This window comes from Zonotrichia albicollis, chromosome 2, assembly GCF_047830755.1.
Source record: "Zonotrichia albicollis isolate bZonAlb1 chromosome 2, bZonAlb1.hap1, whole genome shotgun sequence".
NCBI classification, from domain to species: Eukaryota; Metazoa; Chordata; class Aves; order Passeriformes; family Passerellidae; genus Zonotrichia; species Zonotrichia albicollis.
Genome location: NC_133820.1, coordinates 30,610,824 through 30,632,100, shown reverse-complemented (window position 1 = coordinate 30,632,100; position 21,277 = coordinate 30,610,824). Strand labels below are relative to the sequence as shown.

Sequence of the window (21,277 nt, the reverse complement as noted above, 5' to 3'; positions counted from 1 at the left end):
CAGGCAGTAAATGGCATCTGAAGCAGCTGGAGTATTGTGCAGCCTAGGACACAGGAAGAAAAGGTCGCAGCTGGAAGAGGAGCCATCCCTTCTTCCCACGCTCCCCATAGTGAGCTCAGAGAGGCAGCTCAGGGAAGGTGACAGTTCAGGGAGGGTGACTTTGTTTCCCCTGCCTCTCCAGAAGCCAACCCTTTGGGAGTGAATAAGAGGAGTGGCAGGTCTAAGGTCGTGTCACACAGCTGTAGGGATCCCTAAGCATCTCCAGTGGCTGGCTTTGAGCAACCAATGACTTTGTTGTGCAGGCCATTGCAATACACAGAGCCTTTGGGTCACTTGGGATTCTTTGCCCAGAACAAAACAGAAAGAGGTCTTCAGGCCTCTGCTCATGGAAGGCACTCGATGTACGAGGTGGCAGCAGCAGCACTGGGAGGGAAGTACAGAGTCACCACCACACGTTCCAGAACACTGAGGTGTGTCAGGCTGACTGAACAGGTTAATGATACTGGCAGCAGCAGCATGCAGAACAGCAAAGCAAAAGTGGAATATTTGGTCTCAATGAATGGATGAATCAAAGAACTAGGAGAGTGGATTGTGGATTGTTTATAACTGTCTTTAAAAATGTGAATAGTATGTCGTTCAAATGGTGAATTTACAGATTGTGAAGAGCAAAGATCCCCTTCACAAGTGACCTTCCTGAAACTTTCCTTTTGGAGTTCGGATCTTTAGAAGAGCCATGGGGAAGGTATGACCTTTGAACAATTCTTGGGAAGCTGCAGATGGGCAGAGGGTAGAGGGAGGAAAATAAACAAAATAAACCCTCTCAAACCTCTCTGATCTCCCTCCTCCACTTTTTGTTTTAATTATTAGCTTTGAGAGTGTGATTCTATAAACAGGCCTTCTCTCGCCTGCCTCTTTTCCTTATATGCCTTTGTGGATGTTGATCCTTTAGATAAAGAGCTTTTGCCCTGAGGTTATCTTTTAGTTAGGACAGGACAGAATTAGGGAATGAAAAGTATATTGAAAATAAAAAAAAAGACAACCAAACAAAAAAATTTAAGAAGGATTTGCAAGGTTTAAAAGATCTCAAGTAGCTGGATTATTTTTTGTAGAATAACAGATTAGTAAATTTGAACTATTTTTCAATATTTTTATTCTTCTCTTGCCATGTGTGACATAAGGAATTAGTGACATGCACGTGGGCAGTTTGGTGACTAGTCAGGGCTGCAGGTGATAAAAACGCATCATCCTGTGACCTCTCTGTTTAGATCTTGCTCTTGGTCTCATCCTCTTTTTGCTGAATTAAACGCCAAAATTATGCCTGAGGATGGACTCGTAACTGTTTTCCTCACTTAGATGTATGCAAAAACTACTGACTTGTAGATGAAAGAATCTGCCAGCCAATACTCATAATTTGGCATTCTGGCATTAGCAGTAAATGTAATTTTGAAATAATGATTCAATTTGCTTTTTACAAATCACATTTGCAGTCTAATTAGACTCAAAAAATTACTTTATGACTACATAATGAAGAATATTGTGTCGTCCATTGGAACATAGAGATACAGTGATTTTTCTGTCAGAATCAATTCCTATTTTTAATCTTGAGATTTGACCTATAGCCCTTAAAGAACATATATCCTTCCATGCTAAATCCGCTCCTACGTCCCCTTTGAGAACTGAATTTTAATGCAATTGAGAAATGAATTTTAATGTCCTGGGAACAAGGAATTTATTCTTGCACAGATAGATTGTTGTCAGTGTGCACAAGTGAAGCAGATTTTTGAAGTGCTTTTTTTTGTGCTTATCTCATGATTGCAGCTGAAGTGAGGGATATTTGTGATGGCTTAAGTTCATGAACTAGCTTTAAATGAAAGTCCTTAACATACTATGGATGAAACAAAAGTACAAGCTGTTCAAGAGGAAAATGGGATGTTCATCCAAGAGAAGAAATCTGCAGGCCCCAAAGGTTGCTCTTTATAGGAGTTATTCTGTAGGAAGGGCACCTTCATGCTGCATACTTCTCAAACCTGGTGAAGTTGTTTACATGGCTAATAAAGGATGCATTTTTATGCAGAATACCATGGGTTGGCTCAGACTACAAGAGCAAGCCCTGCAGTATCCAAAGGCCAGGTAGATGACTCAAGGTGCCTAAAACCCTGAGTGCAGCCCACAGAGCCTGTTGTTCTCTTTGTGTGTTTGACAGGTCAGGGTAATTCCTGAACAATAAAACTTCTCTCACACCTGATTGAAAATTCATCTCTATGAGCTCCAACTCTTTAAAACCAAGCCTTTAGCCCAAACTAGCTGCCATAACCTTGCTAAGGATAGGAGAAGCTATTTGGAGCTACCCTCTGATTTCAGAAAGCATCTAGAGAAGTGCTTTTGACACTTTGAGCTGTGGTACCTCATGCCCTGAGACAGCTCGAGGTGAATCTCCTGTTTGGATGGGTGTGGGGGCTGGCTGGACCAGCAGAGCCACTCGGTTGCCACCTCTCACCTCGGTTCATTTGTAGCTCTCGGTGAGTGTCTGAGTGCTCCATCCCAGAGCCCTGGCACAGCGAGCCCGGCCTGTGCCCCGGGAGATGGTCATGGACAGGCCTGGCTGCTTCAGAGCCTCAGCCAGAGGCAGCAGTGGCCATGGCCCCTGCCCCTTCGCTACCATGGCTTCTGCTTAGAGAGGGCTTGCACAAGACGACTCGATTCACTGTTTTGTGTTGAGTAGTTGCTTGCTTCGGCAGAGCAGCGGTGCCAGGAGTAGGGGCTGTGCCTGGACAGGCTCGGTCCCAGCGCCGCCGCTCGGAGCTCCCACTGCAGGGCGGCGCCTCGGGCTCTCCCGGGCCGCAACAGCAGCGCCCTGTCAGCCGCACGCTGAGCAAGTACACCAAATAAATTACGCACGAAATACCTATGAAATCAATTTAGCAAGTCACATAGGGTCAGTCCCTTCTTCTTTTCCTCCTACACCAGTACGCATCTTTCCTCCTACCACCTTCTGCCTGCAGCTATGTGGTGAGTTATGCATTCACCCCTCCCCCGTGAACAGCTTCCCTCCTCCCCCTGTTTTCCTGAAGAGCAGAGCTGTTTTCCTGCCCTTCCCTCCAGCCCTGACTGTTACCCGCAGCTCCTAGGGAGCGGGAGAGGACAGGGATAAACTGATTAATTTTCACCTTTTCCTTTTTTTTTTTTTTTCTTTTTTTTTTTTTTTTTTTTTTTTTTTGTTGCTGCGGCGCAGCGAGGGCGGCGGGCTGGGCGGGCCGGGCACGGCACCTGTGCCTGTGTGAATCGTGTCCCCGAGCGAACTTTATCTGCCGGGTGCGAGTACCGAAACATCGGCTCGGCAAGGCAAGCGTGGGCGGCTTTAGAGCCCATACTAAAGAGACTGGCATCGTATTTTTACTGCTGGTGTTACCCATCTAGACTAGAGCTCACATCTCTGTGTCCGACTGCACTACAATTATGTCTTCATTTTGTGTATGGATAGAAGAATGCAACCATTCAGCATTTTATGCTTGGTTTGAGTCTGCAAGGCAGTTTTCTTCTCCCCTTTTCAAACATCCGTTCCCCCTCTATAATTTACAATATATTTGCATTTATCAGGGAAGAATTTCTGCTTAAGTATAATTTAAGTTTTATCTTACCAACCATGTTTATAAGCAGCATACATTTGCTTTGAAACTTTTCAGAGAAACTTCATCCCAAGAAAAATGTTAAAAAATTATGTTTTGTTCTAGTGATACATAAAAAGGGAAAATAGTAAAGGATATAGCAGCATAAATGCATCTTTAGGTTAACCAGCATAAATAATAAGATTTATTAAATGACAATTAATAATATGATTTTGAAAGATTGGACAAAGCTTTAAAGGGAATAGATTTTTAAAGCTACATCTAACTGATTTTAGCACAGTAAGTAAATTTTTCCTTTAAATAAATTTTTAAAAAGAGGGATGAACCTTTGGATTTGAAACATTCCAGATATATGGTATATATTCATGGCAGGACTTTGAATAACTAATGCAATTTACCAGGAACAGGTGATTAATTGTCTGGCAGAATTTCTGTCTCAGTTTCTTCTCCTTTCAGTCTACTTATTAAATAAATTAAATAATATTTGAGATTATAAATATAACCAAAGACTGTACTTTGAGACTGCAGTCTGAATTACGTGCTATGTGAATGGTAGCTTGAGAAGGTAGCCCCTTTGGCTGCTCCTCCAAATCATTATAAAATCACGTTTGCCATCACTTATACTGTTCCAGTGGCACATGGGTATGTCTTTGGCATCTGACCAATCAATTTTCCATTCCAGATGCAGTAAGCAAAAATCATTCTGCATTAGTCTCTGCAGCTCAGTGTCCATCAATTGTCTAACCTTGCAGATATAATGAAAATTACAGTAATACTAATAATAAAACCCACAATGCTCAAGACACTGCTGGAACTTTTCTTAATGAGGAATTGAGTCTTGTTTTGTTCTAACATTTACTTCTTAAAGCCATTTCCAGCAATCTGTAATTATTTAAAACATTATTCTAGCATTGTGTTCCATAACAAAGGATTGCGATGCTCTTAGATTGGATGAGATAGTTTGGTCCCAAAAAAGCAAATAAGACTGAAAAGCAAAAGTAATAGTGTTCAGACATCTGAAAGAAAAATACCATCACTCTTTGAATGAATGTGGGTTTTTTTAAGAAACAATGATAAAGCCAATAATATTGAACTGAGAACAGTATATAATATAGTGCTTGAAAATACAGTATTCTTCAGAATTCAAGAGCTTTATCTCATTTCCAATTGTATCTTCCTCTTTTTAATTTCTTTTTCTTTATTGGCTGAGTTACTTCGAGCTGAGATAATGCTGTGAAGGACTTCCGACACAAAATAGCTCTAAGTGAATGTTATGCATTATTAATAAAAACTCAGATAACTCTCTAAAAAAAGATGATCCTAAAGCATTTAACATTTAATCAGCAAAATTTATCTCATGTTCTGCTTTTTGAAAAGCATTAAAGGAAAGAAAAAATTTAATAGCTACAGGGATGAAGGATGTGTGTGAATGCCTGACCTTTCATTACTACATACACAATGCCCAAATGTGAAAATGAAAATGCCAGTGCCGTACAGATTATGAATAGCAGCTGTAATGGTTTCTAATGCTTCAGTACAAATGAAAATGAAGCTCTGATCATAAAAGATAATGGTTAATTTGTCACATAGTAAAAATATCTGTAAGATTTTCTCATCTCTAGTGATCTTTCGTCCTCTTTAATGTGTAACTCCCATAAATCTTGTTTGCAATTGTACAGATACCAGCATTGCTCCTCTACACTTTCTGACATTTTCAACTGTCTTCTCTTTTAGTTTCTTATTTCCAGTTTGAAGTATAATTCTAAAGTATGTGATTTCCTTGTTTCTCAGCAAGGAACAATAAGTCATACTAGTCTTTATTTTAATTCATTGATGTAATTATTTATTCAAAGTGTTTGGCATTAGATAATGCATTTTATTAAATAATTGTTTTTATTGATCTCTTAACATCCATAGTATTTAGAATATACTATACAAAACTATACAAAACACTGCAGCAGCATGTATGGTAGATCTCTGTCCAAAGTATATGTCAAAAATCAGAGTAGGGGAGAAACTGTTGGGAGGATATATGTGCTAATGAAGCAATATTTGCATTATATTGGTATCAGTATATCAATTGCCTACATTTTATGAAGACGAGGCAAGCAAACAAGAGCTCTGCTAGAGCCAGTGTTCATTGTGAAGACAGCAACATTGCTTTTCGTGCTCCAGAGGATGCTGTGGCCATCCCAGCAAGGGATTTGAATTTCCTTCAAATCCATAGGCAGTCACTTTCCAGTCCAGCTTTGGATTGATGGTTTGTGACAGCAGAGCTGCACCTTGCTTGTTCATTCATCAGTGTAGTTTTAACCTGGGCACAGTTACATTTCTGCAAAAATAGTCATTAATTGTGCCATGAAATTTTTGTTGACTTCTAGGCTAAGTTTAAGTTGCTCTAGTACTTAAAATGAAGAGAAATAGCCCAGCACAAATTATCTCAAAACTTTCTCTTCTCATGGAGCCTGAGATATCTGCTGCATCCAAACTAGAGAAAAAAAATTATTGAGTAAAGTGGTGATTGTTGCCTTCTAACATAGTGTCAGCAGAAACAGGCATTAAAAATAAGCCATCAGAAGACCGAAATTCTTTTCTAAATGAAAATTTACGTAGCAGCTCTTTGAAAGAAAGAAGAAGAAATCAACAAGGCTTCATTATGTGAATGCTGGAATTATGTTTACTCCTTGAAACATCCTTTTCAATTGCTAGATAATATTGATAATCTCTGTATTATACTGAGATAAATAATGGAGTAACACCAATATCCATGGTTTGAAAAGTTGTCTCATAATACCCTTCAGCTTTAACCTTCATTATTTTATCTGTTTCCACTATTGAAACAAAAATGAAATAAAAATTCAAGAGACTGTGTGACTGCATCAAGATATCTGAACAAGTGCTGGAAATTCAGGAGAGCATATCAAAATTTCTTTTATTCTAATTCAGATAATGTGGAGGAACATAAGAGACCTCTACAGAGATGTTCTCAAGATGTTGTATTTCTTTTCTTTCTCTCTCCTGAGTAAGTGAACTCTGAACTCAGTTTAACCATGCATATATAGTTACAAAAATTTAGAAGTTATTTTAGAAACATTGTTATTACAAATGTTTCTAAATGTAGAAACAAATGTTATTACATTTAGAATTTTTAAAATTAAACTTTATATGAAAATGTATGCTACTATAGAAATATCATGATGGTTCCATTTTTGAAAGCTGAACATAAGAAATGATGAAGAAATTGAAATGTATTTAATAACGATTGCTGGTTGTGAGGGTCTCTGGTGGCTTCCTCAGGTGAATGGTTCATGCCACTCTTTCAAAGCATAGTCTGTCACATCAGCTTTGGGGTGGATTTTTTTTGGATGGTTAGAATTTACCATATTGAGCATTTTGTTCTGGAGCTTTGGTGTTTTGTTGCAGCCCAAGTTCCTGGACATCCTCAATAACAATGCCAGTGGAAAGAATGAGTGAACCCAGACTGACTTTGTGGGTTTAACATCCCTGAACACTGTGAGCAGTGGGCAGGTGTTGTGTGTCTGCTGGATCCGTGCATGGACAGCTGCTGAATGGAGAGCAGAATTGCACTTAGCTGACTTAGAAACTGTCCAAAAGGGCTTGCACAAAATGCTCACAGGAATGCCATTTAAAAGTAATTGCAGTCTGATGGGAACAGCACAGTCTGACAAATAAAGATGAGAAATTTTCAGGCTGACCTTTCCATGGTGAGACCAACCTCTTCTGTAAATATTTTACTTTGCTAGTGTTGTATTAAAGCTCCATAGAACTATTTCTGAAGATATGTCATCAATAGACATCTTGGGACTGCCTCATATTCATTTTCTTCATTACACTTTGAAAATTAACGTTTCCTCAGAGCTTTTGAGACTTTGGCAGTTAATGATAGAGGAAACTAGCACTGGAACGTTGACCTGGATGAGTGACCTGAGAGACCAATATTATCTCATTTTGTCTGCCTTTCATCCTTTAAAACTAATGTGTAGAAAGTCTAATTAGAAGAGGACAGCTGAACAATTAATTAATAGGGGAATAAGCACTACATTTTTCTCCTTGGCTGTATGGCATCTCCATGCAGCATGGATTAATTGACGTGGTGACGGTGTTGGCAGTGGTATGCCAACAGTTGGACTTGGTGTCAGTCTCAGTCCATCGGATACACACACATGCTCATCTGGCTCTTGGTTGTTTTTTGATACACTGACCAAAATAAGCACATACTGCTTCTGTTGGATCAGAGAACTCCAGTGTAGTAACTCCTAATATGTTATTGGTTCTGTCTTGAAGTTTAACCCCAAGTGCTCTCAGGGGTTGAGGGAGGCCATCATAAATCTGTGTAAGTAGGAAAATGATTGTCCAAAAAATGCATCTTTGTCTATGTCAAGTTTTCTGAATATCACCAATACTTTGAGGTGCACTAAAGAATTAATTGGATTCCAGTGTAGTAAGGAGCAGGTAACATTGCTCAGGAGTTAGTAGTGTAATGCTGCTGCTGGTATTCAAGCAGCCTCGCCAAAGCCCTCCTCTAACAGCATATACAGGTATTTACAGCATACACAGGTATTTACCAATATTACCAGGTTAGACCAACATTTTGGTAACTCAATTACGAAGTTTTAACAGCCTTAAAGTTGAAAATATGAGCAACTGGAAAACCTTGAGTATTTGTGAGAGGAGGGTTTATTTTGATAAGAGGTAAATATAGTTGTCATACAGCACTGAAATTCAACCACTTTATAGGGCTTACCTTCCCACAGTGCCTCAGTACAGAAGGAAACAGTGTGAATCTGGTATACCTGTGAAAGCTTGACAGATGAACAGCTTTAAAGAAGAGGAGGCTTCTTTATTCTCAAAGCCTTTATTGCAGAGGTATCTGAGATGGCATCTGCTGTATGAAAGCCCACCAGTGTGCCACAGCCCTGATCTGAAGGGACCACTTTTGTTGGAGGAAGTGAGTGTAATTCAGCCTGCAGACACATTCACTCCTTGACCCCTCACAGAGATTGCCAACAAGGGTTCCAATTAGTGCCAGCAGCAGACTGTGACAATTTTAAAGATTGACTTTCACACCATGCCAGGCCTTTAAAATAAAGAACATTTATACAGAGCACAATTTGCTTTGACAGTAATTTTCAGTATGCTATTATTGAAGTTATTTATGTTTGAATCTGAGCATCTTTTCATTCAGCTGTGTTTCTGCTGTTGTTTGATCCTGCAGTGTTGTAATAATCCCATCCTTATATGTTTTATACTTTATGTGTCTGTGGTTGTTTCAAGCATCCATTACTTACACAGTTTTTAGGGCTCAGGCATTCAATCAGGATTCTTGCAAAATTCCCAAGTTCTTGTGCAGATTGCTTTTGCTGTTGCAAGCCCTCAAATATTTGACGGCACACTTAAATTTTAATGACTTTGTGAAGCAGCAGGCTATGCAAATTAAAGTGTAGGGTTCAGGAGTTCACAAGTTGAAGTTGCTTGGATGTCAAAAGTATTTCACTCCTTTGACAGCAAGGCTAAGGACAGGTAATATCATTAACATCAGCAGACAGGGAAGCCACAGCTTTCCAAATGTGATTGTGATGTCTCTGCCTTCTGATACCAGGGACTACAATGCACCATTCTGATCTCCAAAAATAAGACCTGGACATTATGGTCTTTGTATTCTGTGCTCTGTCACCTCCAGAAAACTGTATCCAAGTTGATGCTCATCTCTGAAGTTGTTCTTCATATGTCTGAACCCAAAGATTGGTACCTTGGCCTCATATGAGGCTACTCATATGATTTCTCTGTGACTTCTTCAATGACTTCTGTGACTCTATTTCATGTTACATGTTGCCTGTCGTCCCTAAATTGGGACCCCAGACCTCATCTCTGTGGTGATGTACCTTATATTGTGAGCCTCCTGCTATGCTTCCTGCAACTGTCTTCTGAGATGGAGCTGGGGATGTAATGCCATGTGTAGTGTACCTTTCCTTGCCTGCATGGTGTGATGGCAGGAATGCCATCTCTCACTGCGTACCGGATCTTCAGAGAGAGTTCCCAAGGGTCAGCTGAAAAGGCAGAGACTGAAATCCCATTACCACTTTTCCAGCAGTTGGTTCTTCCAAGTATTGGCAACCTCCAGAGAAAGTATAATTTTCTGTATTCACCTAAAAAAATTTCTGGAAAACATCGTCCTAGGCATGGAGAGGTCTGATTCTTCACCTGCTGCTAAAACAGTGATTATCTATGGGTAGATGTAATTAAAAGAACAAAAGGTATCTGCCCATAGTAGCATGGCTTCCAGCTTGGTTTAATCTGTTGTACTTGTCAATTAGAGTCATGGAACTATTGCCTGCAGTTTGTGTCCTGTGGAGTTGCCTTTGGAAATGGAAAGGGAAGAACCCCACATGCCGTGGCTCTTGCTGGAGGGTTGTCTGGTGCTGAGGGCTTTTAGCTTGGGTGTTTTTGTTTGCACAGTGCCGCTTCTCCTGTGACAAAAACAGCCCAGCACACCCTTCTTAAAGCCTTTCTCCCTGGATCCCTCCACATTGTTTCACAGGTGCCCATGAGTACTGATTTTGTCTGATAGTTTATCAAGGTGCCCCAGGTCAACTCAGGCAGGTTGGCATCATCACAGGAGCTCAAGGCTCACTCTGTGTGTCTGTCCTGTGTAATAACAACTGAGAATGAGGAAACTGCCTTAAATTGGGTCAACTCTGTCCCACCAAGATCCTTCCAGAGGATGTCACCATCCCTGAAAATAAATATACCTGGATCTCTGGGGAAAACTCTTCCACAGGAACTTCTCTTGATAAAACCCTGGGGAAGTGAAATTTGTAACTTCTCTAGGTGAATATAAGTGCTGCAAAACAGGTTTTATTTTAAAAAGTATATACAACTCAAATAAAAATGATCCTTAGTTGTAACTAAATTACTTTAAAGTCCCTGCCAACTGTGTGATTCATTCTATGGAATAATTTCAAATGTACCACAATAGAGTGACTTTGCAAACCCTTTGCTCATTAATACTGTGTTAATATTCATAATACTAAAAGATAATTTCCACTTTCCTTAGCTTTGAATAGGGCATTTGAGGTAACCTGTTGCATTTTTTAGTTAGCTTTTGACCCACTGATTTCCATTTCCTTACTTCAAAAATGTACTGTAAACATACTACAGATCATGGCATCAAAATCCACAATTGTGGAATTCAGATCTTTCTTATCAATAGTGAGACCCAAATTGAAACAGATGATTTTAAAATAGCAGAGAAAAGTGTTTCAGATCAAGAGTTTCAGAATTTATTGATCATTGCGAAGAAACAGCTAAGTTATGATTAGAAGATTTTTCTGAATTGTATTCCCTGAAAATTATAGTATTTATTATAGCTTTAATTAATTCTTTATTTGTTCATCCTCAGTGTGAAAGAAACCAAGTATTCCTCTAGTATGTCAAACTGCTAAAAGCTTTAAAATTAGCATAAGCAATTTTTCTTTTCTCCTTCTTAAGAGCAACATATATATTTTTTCTATTCATATGCCATGTTTGCTGTAGGATGCATATGAATAACAGACCCACTTATTCTGTTTTGCTCAGACACTGGGATTCCCCCGATGTGCCTCACCTGCCTTTGCCCTTCCTCTCTTCCAGCTAGCAAGAAGCAGAGGAGAGGCAGTGATTTCCAGCCTCAAGTTCACAGAGGCTGCCATTGTAGCTGAATGTTAATGCCTCATGCAGCTCGAGATGCCTGATACTTAGTAATGCAACTTTAACCTTTATAATAGACATTATTTGATTCTCAAACCATCTATATTCTCTTCTTGTTGCAGCCCAAGTAGCTGTGAGGAGTAGTGAGAATGGACAAATATAATCACCACGCAGGACACGGAGAAGGACAGAGAGATGAATCACAAATTCCCATCAGATTTTTCAGCCTTGTTATCACTATTTGATTCTAATGTCAGGAAATGAAAGAAACATGAAGATATTTTGTTGTGATGTTGGCGTTAGCCAGTGAGATGGCAGAGCACTCAAAAAGTCAGCAGCTTGTTTTCTAAGCTGGTATTGCAGATGTTTGGTCTTAAGTGACTCTAAAAGAGCACAGAAATAATTAGGTAGTTGTTAAGTGAGTATGAAAGGTATTAAAATAACTGTAATATAGGCTTTTTTTTTAAATTTAGGCACATTAGGAAAGACATTTCAGGGTGAAACTAAAAAAATACTCCAAAGGGTCTTATTATAACCTTAAATGTTGAGTGTATGGTCCAGTCTAGCATCCTTCCAATGAAAGTGTTTATCCTACAAGAAAGTCTTTTCCACCAAATATACCTTTTGATCTTTTAGTTAAAAAAACACACTTTCTATTCTAGCATGAATCTTGCCTAGCCTGACACCTGGACAGGTTTAATCCAAGAATAATGAATAGCTGAAAAGCATTTTCAGGAGAAGCTGATTTTATTTTTAAAGACAACTCTCTAGCATAGCTGGACTGCGGGCAGAGGCAGAGGTGGTGGCGGTAATCATACACAGCATGAGAAACATAAAGTAGTGAGTTCAAAGTAATTGAAAGGATCACTTGGTCATGGTGCAGTTATCCCAGTGCTGCAGTTTATCCCAAACTAACAACTGTGAGCCTTTATGTCTACTAACCTGCCTAGGTTAATATAGCAATCATAATTGGATAGATGTGGATAGCACAGAGATTATGAGGTTCTTGAAATAAATTACCTTTCTTAACATGCATTTGTATATTCCCAAAAAAATGTGGTAATGATGCAAATATCTAATAAAAGAAGTAAAAAATTGAAGCTCTAGTAATTTTTTTTTAGCTACATGGTATTATATTAGACTTTGTTCCTTACGTGACTGATGGCTTTGGCAAAAGTAGAATTTGTTATCCCTGTTGGCATTTAGTAATGTGTTTGCTTCATCAAGTATAGACTGACTTTCCAGAACAGTTTTCTGACTAGGCCTTCATTCTCTCCTCCATTTTTTTTGCCTTTTGGCTTTTAAGTTGCATATCAGAGTTGTCATTTTTCCTATAAGGTGACCCTATATACAACTAATGCAGTATGATTTTTTTTTTAGTTAGTTCTGCTCAAGAGATCACGCATGCAAAATCAGTTCCATGTCAATTTTAGTCAGGTGGTAACTCACATAAATAAACAATTTATGTTTGAAAGTAATAAAACCAATAGAAATTTAATTCTGTCTCAACAAAATGGCAGCTGACCTTTTCTTAACTAATATCACCCACTGCAACCATCTGATCAAAAGAAAATACAAAAGATATAGACTGTGATTGCCTTTTCTTCCTTCCTTCCACTTTACTTTTCCACAGTTACCCACCACCCCCATTTACCTACCAATAATTAAATTATATGTATTATTTGTCCAGGCCACTTGGTCACATCAAGATTCGTAATAATTTCTTCTCTTTATCCTGTAAATCAGTTGTGGATTTTTAGAGATTTTCATATGTTTTGCATTTACTAGTTTCATCATAAAGAAGAGCTGTTTAAATTTAAAGAAAAACCTTTCCTTAGCAATTCTGTAAAAACTTAAAATTCTAATGGGAGTATTCACCAAACATTAGTCTTTTCCCCCCCATTTAAAAAGGTGAGCTAGAGAAGGAATGGAGGTTAAATTTTGTCCTCATTTTTGTTTTAAAAACGCTGCTGTTTCAAAAAGATTTGGCTTCAAGTGTACAAGAGCTAGATGGTATAAAAGTGACTTGCATTTGTAAAGTAGGTAAAAGAATTTAATGGACTACAGATGCTGAACCAATGCAATTAATCAAAGGTTACTTCATTCTTGCTAGAGACAACCATTATTGCAGCATGCAGGTTTCTCTGATGAAGCAAAAAGTTTGTAGCATAAGCTGCACTGTTAGGCCAATTCAATTTATTAGATTGGAAAAAACTTATTTAGTAATATGTGTCATTATTTTGGCATATTATTAATCTCTGTAATACTCTGCTATGTCATTGTAATAAACATTCTTCCATATTAATGCAGTTTCCTCCATTAAAAAGAAAAGCAGGTTATCAATAGTGAATGAAAGAATGACTCTTTACTTGATTTTGCTTTGTTTTTTCTTTTTATAGAAGCTGCAAAGAATCGATCCTCCTCACTGTTGTTCAACCTTACCCTGTAAGTATTGTCAATGTTTTCTGAATTAGTTTCCTAGCAACATAGCAGCTTCTTTTTCTGCCCGTATTCTGCTTGTGTCCCTGCATTATCTGTGCAATAAAAAGAAGTGCAATAAGGGCTCTGTGTATTAAAGGTGGTGTTAAGATGGCATTACTGTGTCCTCTACTCAAAGGCTACATTAGTAAATTAGAAAATAACAGTCTTTAAACTCATAGTGATAGAGCAGAATTCTGAGTTCTGCTTCAATTTCTTGTTTGCTGCAGTTCCTAGGTTTTTCTTGATTCTGCCCTGGTCCCACAAAGTTACACTGCTGCAGCAAAGCAGCTGTACTTTATCTAAGGGAGGGCTCTGTCTGCATCTCCAGCCTGTGGAGGTGAAGGGAGAGCAGAGACAGACAGACACCCATGTGAGGTTTCCTTCAGTGGAGAAACTGGAGCCCATCCAGAGCTGGTTGATGCAATGTGACTTTGCAACTCACTCAGTGGTTTGTGGGAGTGGGCTCATGACCTGTCAACTCAAAACCATCTCCCATGAAAAAAGGGGAGAAGGCAAGCCAGGGGAGGAAACCCATCTGTCCATGCGCAGCCATGTGGACAGTGCAGGCTGCTGAGGGGCCTCAGCCACGCATCAGGAATAATTCAGATTCAGCAGGTCCATTTGGCTCCCTGTTGTTTAGCCTGATACACAGCAGTTTTCATTAAGAAAGGATAATTGCATCCTTTTCATGCAAGAATAAGAGATGAGTTGGATTTGACACAAAGACTTGAAAACAAGTTCATCTGATGAAGTTGCCAAAATGTACATCTTGAAAATGCAACTGTGTGTCTTTGTACTAGTCATTAGCCTTTCAGGTGTTTTGCAGAGAAAAGAAGAAACCTCACAACTTGTAAAAGTTGTAAAGCCCGGTATGCTTTATTACGACGTGCGCCGGACGCAAGACTCTCCAAAAGGGCATGCGTGCCCCTGGAGACTCCGAGTCCCCTTTTTATCCCCCCTTCCAAATGCATATGCATACAGTTTCAAATTAAGTTCATACATATTCATTCTACATGACATTTAGCACTAATTCTTCTTTATCGAAGGAATTCCTAAGTCGGGGGCAGATTGACCTCGTGGTTTTTCTGTTTTTCTTTCTCTGTCTCCTTGCTGTCTCTGGAACGCGGCCTCTCCTTCAGCTTTAGCTCCACAGACCCTTCACCTCTCCTAGACACTTTACCTAGTTCAGGATGGATATTCTGTCTCATTCCCCCCTTTCCTAGGAAATAAGTAAATTCTTTTACTTAAGGAAAATTTCTACAATAAGTGTCTTTTAGCGCTTTACCATGTACATTTGACAAAGAGGTTAGTACAGCTATTCGTTGTAGCATTCTCCAGTTCCAAATTAACAATGTAATAGATAATCTTAAGCTTATCTTAACTAATATTAGTAAAACTAGAATAGGGTGGCACAACTTATCAAAGGTTCCATTTGCAGTTGGTGATCACCCAAAGATCACATCTCACCAGTGATTATCCGTATTTTATTCTTTGTAGAACTCTGGTTATTTCTTTTGTACCATGTTGGACAGTAATTAAGGTTTTCTTTCCACTTTCTCGGATTTCTTTCAAGACTTCTAATAGGTCTTGGTGCTTAATTAATTGTTTTACTAATGTAAGGTTCACCCCGATAGGGGTAGGTGGTAGTCTGTGATACATTGTGTAATTGGCTGTAATCAGCTGGTGGGATGTTACTGGTACCAAATACGAAAAATCACACTCAATAATCTTAACAAAATTACAAATACAAATACAGAGATTAGAATGGTTTCTACTAGACAGAATAACATCATTGCTATTAATTTGTACAGCAGCACAAGCAGTTCTCAAACATACACCCTTTTCTAGTATATACGAGCACAGTTTTCTGGTCAGTGACTGGATGAATTTCAAAGTGACAAATACTCTGTTCAGTGTCCAAACACATCTTGGGCATTAGCAGTATTGCTTTCACAAATGAATCTCATTTGTTCTCTAGTAATGCAGGATTCTAAGTTTACTACCTGCCACTTTTCATTCATCTTTTTGTGCCCACACTCTATGTTCTGAAGGATAGAGTGTTGTTTCTTCATGGTTTAATCTTAGGGCAATGATGGGATGGATAACATAAACAGGGGCATTACATATGGTAAGCACAAAGGCAGTGGCCACATTAGAAATAGGATCATAGGTGAAATTCACTATAATCTACCAGGATTAAAACTTCTTTTCAAAATCAATTGCATTATCCCATTCAATTTTCTGAATTTCAGCTGGAAAATTACTTTCACCCCTTTCCTATATGATCAGAGCTGCTGTTGCTTGTATCCATAACTGTGCTTGTATACAACTGAAAGCTAAAGACACATTATCTTGAACTATACTAAGTGCTTCTACTATCAATTTGTGGTCTTGGTCCCCGGCTTGTTCATTCTTCTTTACTTTGGCAGTACTTTTGAAATCTGTCACTGGCTAGTTCCTATTGCCAGTAGAGATTACTATAAAGGCTGCTTCAATTTTGTTAGGCTACCTGCTGCAGCAGCCAGTTTATTCATCAGTATTTCTGAATCAATTCTATTTAAAACTCCTAATCTTGTCTCTAATATGCCAGTTAGATGTTTGTTATGGGGAACAGGAACTGCTTTCTGTCTATGATCATCCCTCCCTGCCAGAGGGATGTGTTGGGCTCTTACTACAAATTCAGACACACTTCACAAGTGTATCTGACAGAGGTTTAGGTCATACTTGAGACAGATGTTTGTTCTGAAATGTAGAGACTTCAGGGAATCTAACTTCTCTCTCTCCCTCCAAAGCACCTGATTTCCCAGATGTGTGGCAAGCAGGAATGTCTCTCCTGGTCACCCACCTTGCCCTTAGCTAAGATCAAGCTGTGGACTGTGTTCAGGGCAGAAGATAATGGAGGGGAAATCTTGAGAGAAGAGCTTAAATTCATTGCCTACAGGCTGTATCAGGGTGAAATTACACTAACTGTCTGATTCACTTAGGTTATCACAGACTTCCTGGTGTTCATATACACCAGGGGAGGTTCAGACACTAATTACATCTGGTCTCTCATAAGCCATCCTTTTGATGACTAAGCACTTTACTTTGATTTTTTCGCTTCAGATTCCTTGAAGTGTTCACAGCTCCTGTTCTTGCTATTCTTACTCTTCACATACTTGATTCTCGTGGATTACTACAGTAGATATGTTTAATATAAACCTTCTTTATCTCAGAAGGTTTTCCTATGGATCCAGTATACTGATTAAATGCCAGGGACCAAGGCCATTCAGCATTGCTTTGGGTAGAGGTACTCTCTAGTTCTAAAACTTCAGTTATAATTCTATACAAAACAATTCTGTACACTAAAGTATGAGCTACTCTCGACCGCAATATACTCATTTTGCCCGAATAAGTTTTAGTCTCAGTTCATTGTCTCCTGGTGTCACTCCTGAAGGGGCTTCTGGGCCTTCTTCACCCGAGAGTGATGGATCTAGCATTCTGCTCCTTGATTTTGATTGCAGTGAAGGTGGTGAGAGGTACTTGCAGTGGTCTCTCCCACTGTGGTTCCGAAGTCTTCTCTGTAAGAGACTTAACATATACATCAACCCCAGGCTATCTAACTCTCTGCTCCGAGTTCCAGCCACAAGTTTCTCAATTACTCTGAGCTGTTTGCTTAATGCCACCATGTAAGTGGACATTCTGGACATTCTCCTTGTATTCTATTGTCTTCTATAAGGCATTCTAAAAGGATTCAGCATTCCTTTAGCTCAAAAGGTTTAGTTTGAATTTGCAATAGTGCTAGTGGAAGAGCTTCTTGCCCCAGTCTTATGATTTGCTGCTTAATCAAATGATTCATTCTCTCCCCCTGGCCGCTTGATTGGGGCAGTATGGGGTGTGAAGTTCTTAATCTATGCCCAGATGGCTACTAATCTGTTGCACTATTTTGGAAATGAAAGGTGATTCTTTATCTGAGGATATTGTGGCTGGAACTCTGAAGCGTGGTATTATCTCTTGTAAAAATGATCTGGTCACCTCTTGAGCTTTGACAATTCTGGTGGGGAATGTTTCTGGCCACCCTGAAAATGTATCTATTAATACCAGTAAATACTGATACCCCCCTTTCCTTGGGAGTTCTGAAAAGTTGATTTGCCACTGCTATACAGGCCCATGGCCTCTCCCAGTCTGACCAAGTTTTGGCCCGGGGGTATTTTGAGGTTAGTCTGGAGGCAAGGATCACATTATCAGCTCACCTGAGTGATAGTGGCATATAGATTCCTGACAATGATACAACAGTCCTTTCAATCAGATGTGTGTTCTAGAAAGCCTGTGGGGATTACTACTTCAAAGTCAACACTTCATTCCAGTGCACTCTGTATCACTCGCAGCCTCGGTCATTTTGAGAAAGGAGCCACACTCTATAAAAGGCTTTAAGTAATTAGGCCCTAGTGTGTTTTCTAGTGCCCTTCCTTCACTAGTAACCACGAAAATGGGAGGGGATTACTAGCTCTCTTTCAATGGTAGCTCACCCCTTGCAGTTGTACGTCTCTTTTGATTAGTATTATTGTATTATGGCTTACCTTCGAGGAAAATCTGTACCTCACCCTTTGCTGCTTTCTTTGCCTCTCCATCTGCCAGCTCATTTCTTTCTTCTAATTTTAAGCTCACTCTCTGGTGTGCCTTAATATGCTTTTTCAGGTAGCCGAACTGCTTCCAGCAGCTGGATTGTCTCTTCTTTCCCTGTGAGGTCAACAGTCTCCTCTCTTTCCAGATGGCTCTATGTGCATGCACAACTCTGAATGCCTTTTGCTGTTTCTAAGGCATGGGTCCATGCATTTATCTCAGCATCCTGTGCAGAGGTACCTGTTGGTAAGGGTCCACACTCTATTACTTCTCTGCAGGTAGTCACTGTGAACTTTGCAATGTCGCTTTCTTGTCAGTGAACCAGGTCTCTGCATCGTCCAGAGGAGTGTCCTTTAAGTCTGGGCGGCTGGAGTAGGGTAGCTTCAGTGGTCTCTAGGCAATCATGGTGTACTGCTTCTCCTTGATTCTACTGAGAAAAGAAGCTGGGTTGACAATATTAGTCACCACTATCTCTCCATCATCTTGCTCTACCATGATGGCCTGGTATTTCAGAAACCTCTCTGGTGAAAAGCCAGTGGCCACCCTTTACTTCCAGTACTACAGACACTGTGTGGGACACTAGCACAGTCATTTTTGTCCCAGGATAAACTTGTGTGCCTCTTGAATGTTCAGCACAACTGCTGCTGAGGCAACCTGGCCATCCTTTGGCTGTTGCATCTAGTTGCTTAGAGAGGTAAGCAACTGCCTTCCGGTATGGACCCAAGTCTTGAGCTAATATTCTCAGAGCAATTCCTTGCATGGAAAAATAGAAAGAATGCTTTACTTACATCTGGAAGTTTCAAAGCTGGAGCCGACATGAGGGGACTCTCTAGCTGGAGAAAGGCCCGTGTGGTGTCTCTTGTCTACTGGAGATCTCAGTTCTCATTGGCAATAAGAGCATAGAGGGGTCTGGAGAACAGTCCACAATTATGAACCCACAGCTGGCACTACACTGCCATGCCTAAGAAGGTTTGGAGTTCTTTCGTTGTCTGGGGTTCAGGGTTTGGCATAGGGCTTCCCTGCCTTAAAGTCTGCTGCTCAGCACTCACTTCTTACTCCAGGTAGATTACCTTCTGTTTCACTACCTGTGCCTTTTTCTTTGAGACTCTGCATCCTTGGAGTCCTAGGAAATTCAAAAGGCTTACCGTCCAGGCTTCTCTTGCTTCCCTCGTCCGAGTGGCTACTAGAAGATCATCTATGTACTGCAACAGCCTCCTTTCCTCTTGTGGAGCTTCCTGGGACTCTGGGTCCTTGCAAGCTGTTCTCCAATCGGAGTGGAGAATTTTGAAGCCTTCAGGCACATGGACTGTGTGAGCTTGTGTTTGAATGCAAAAATGTTCTGGCTGGCTTCATGGATAGGGAGGCAAAAGAAGGCATCTCTTAGGCCTAAAACAGTGAACCAGGTTAGCTCAGGTGTTAAACAAGTTAGTAAGGTCTATGGATTTGCTACCACAGGGTACAAATTCTGTGTTATCTTATTGACAGCCCTTAATCCAGTACTACCAGTTATTGGACTGATTCCTTCCTTACCTTCCTTTTGAGGGTACTACTCAGTTCTCACTGGTTGTGTTCTTTCATTAAGCTTGATGGGGGAGCATCCCATGGGGGAGCATCTTTCACTCTCCCTGGTGCAGCAGAGGCCCATACTCTTGAAAACACTTATTTACTTATTCTAATATCTCCTTACTAATGTCTTTCTTAATTTCAGTGTCTGTTAATATTAAGCCTAACATCTTTATATTATTTGCCTCTAGAGTAACCTTTCTCATTTGAGAATATTTAGCAAATTGAGCGAATTGTACAAAAGCTTTTAGGTACACATAGTACACATGTTACTTTAAAGGTTTGCAAAAGTATGCCTTTTCAGACTGGCCAGTTGTTCATTCCCCACACTACAACATAAACATTCTCCACAGGTACTAAAGCTTTATTTAAAACTGAACACATGACCCTTGTGCTGACAAAAATTCTTCTCTTTTGGGAAGGTTACTTTTACTTCTCCTCTCTTACCTTGGGAGGAAGCCTTTACAAATCATATGTACTCATTTTGCGAACTGTGATTGCTTCGCATTTCAGCGTGATAATCCTTGCCTGATTTCATACGTTGCTATCTTATGCTGCATGCTGAACAACATGTTTGATTTGCTTTCTCTTTGCCTTGTTTTCCTTTTCAGGGGCCAAGACCAGAGAGCAGTCTGATCTCACAGTCTCTTTGTCATTCTGGGTGATTTCTTAAAACAAAAGACATTTCAGCATACAAAAACTATCCCATTTATCTTCCTATTATAAAACAGTACTAACAGCAATGAAGCACTATAAATCTTTTTATTTTCTGAGCTGCTCTTACTGGCAACCTCCTCCCAATGAGCCCCTCCCAAAAGGGGCTAATTTAGGAACCTGTTTGCTCTGGTCAGTTCTTATTATTTATTTCTCCTTGCCTTATCCCGCTTCTATTCAAACCTTTTTACAGACTTTCACAGTAGTTTCTCAGTTTTCCTCCTATACACACAGCTCCAGGTGGCAGGTATCAGATGTGATTCCCACACACAAGCTCTAAGACTTTAGGTTCTGAATCTGCTTGACTAGAAACCTTTAATTTACACTCGGGGCGTGTACCCTGACACTTATTGGAACAGCAAAACAGCAATACCAGTGTTTCTCATAAACACCGCACTGCAATAATACCTGCACATCCAGCTTTTGCTCACAGGCCATTCCCGTGTTCCCTGGGGAGACAGGGCAGCCAGAGCTGTCCCTGTGCCCAGGGCGCAGCCACTGTCACCTCACACAGCCTGCTAGCCTCTTGATGTACCAAAGGCTCCCCAAAATTGCCCGCAAAGGCTGGCTATTCTGTTTATTAC

At 39.9% G+C, this 21,277-nt stretch overlaps 1 protein-coding gene across 8 annotated transcripts in view; it reads left to right on the top strand.

The window, feature by feature from the left end:
- Positions 1-21,277, top strand: part of FRMPD4 (FERM and PDZ domain containing 4) — a 297,809-nt gene that overhangs the window by 245,203 nt on the left and 31,329 nt on the right. For all 8 annotated transcript variants that reach the window (XM_074534698.1, XM_074534699.1, XM_005493444.4 and 5 more), the window contains one exon: positions 13,733-13,778. In XM_074534698.1, coding sequence (XP_074390799.1) covers positions 13,733-13,778 — 46 coding nt within the window. The remainder of the gene's footprint in view (positions 1-13,732; positions 13,779-21,277) is intronic.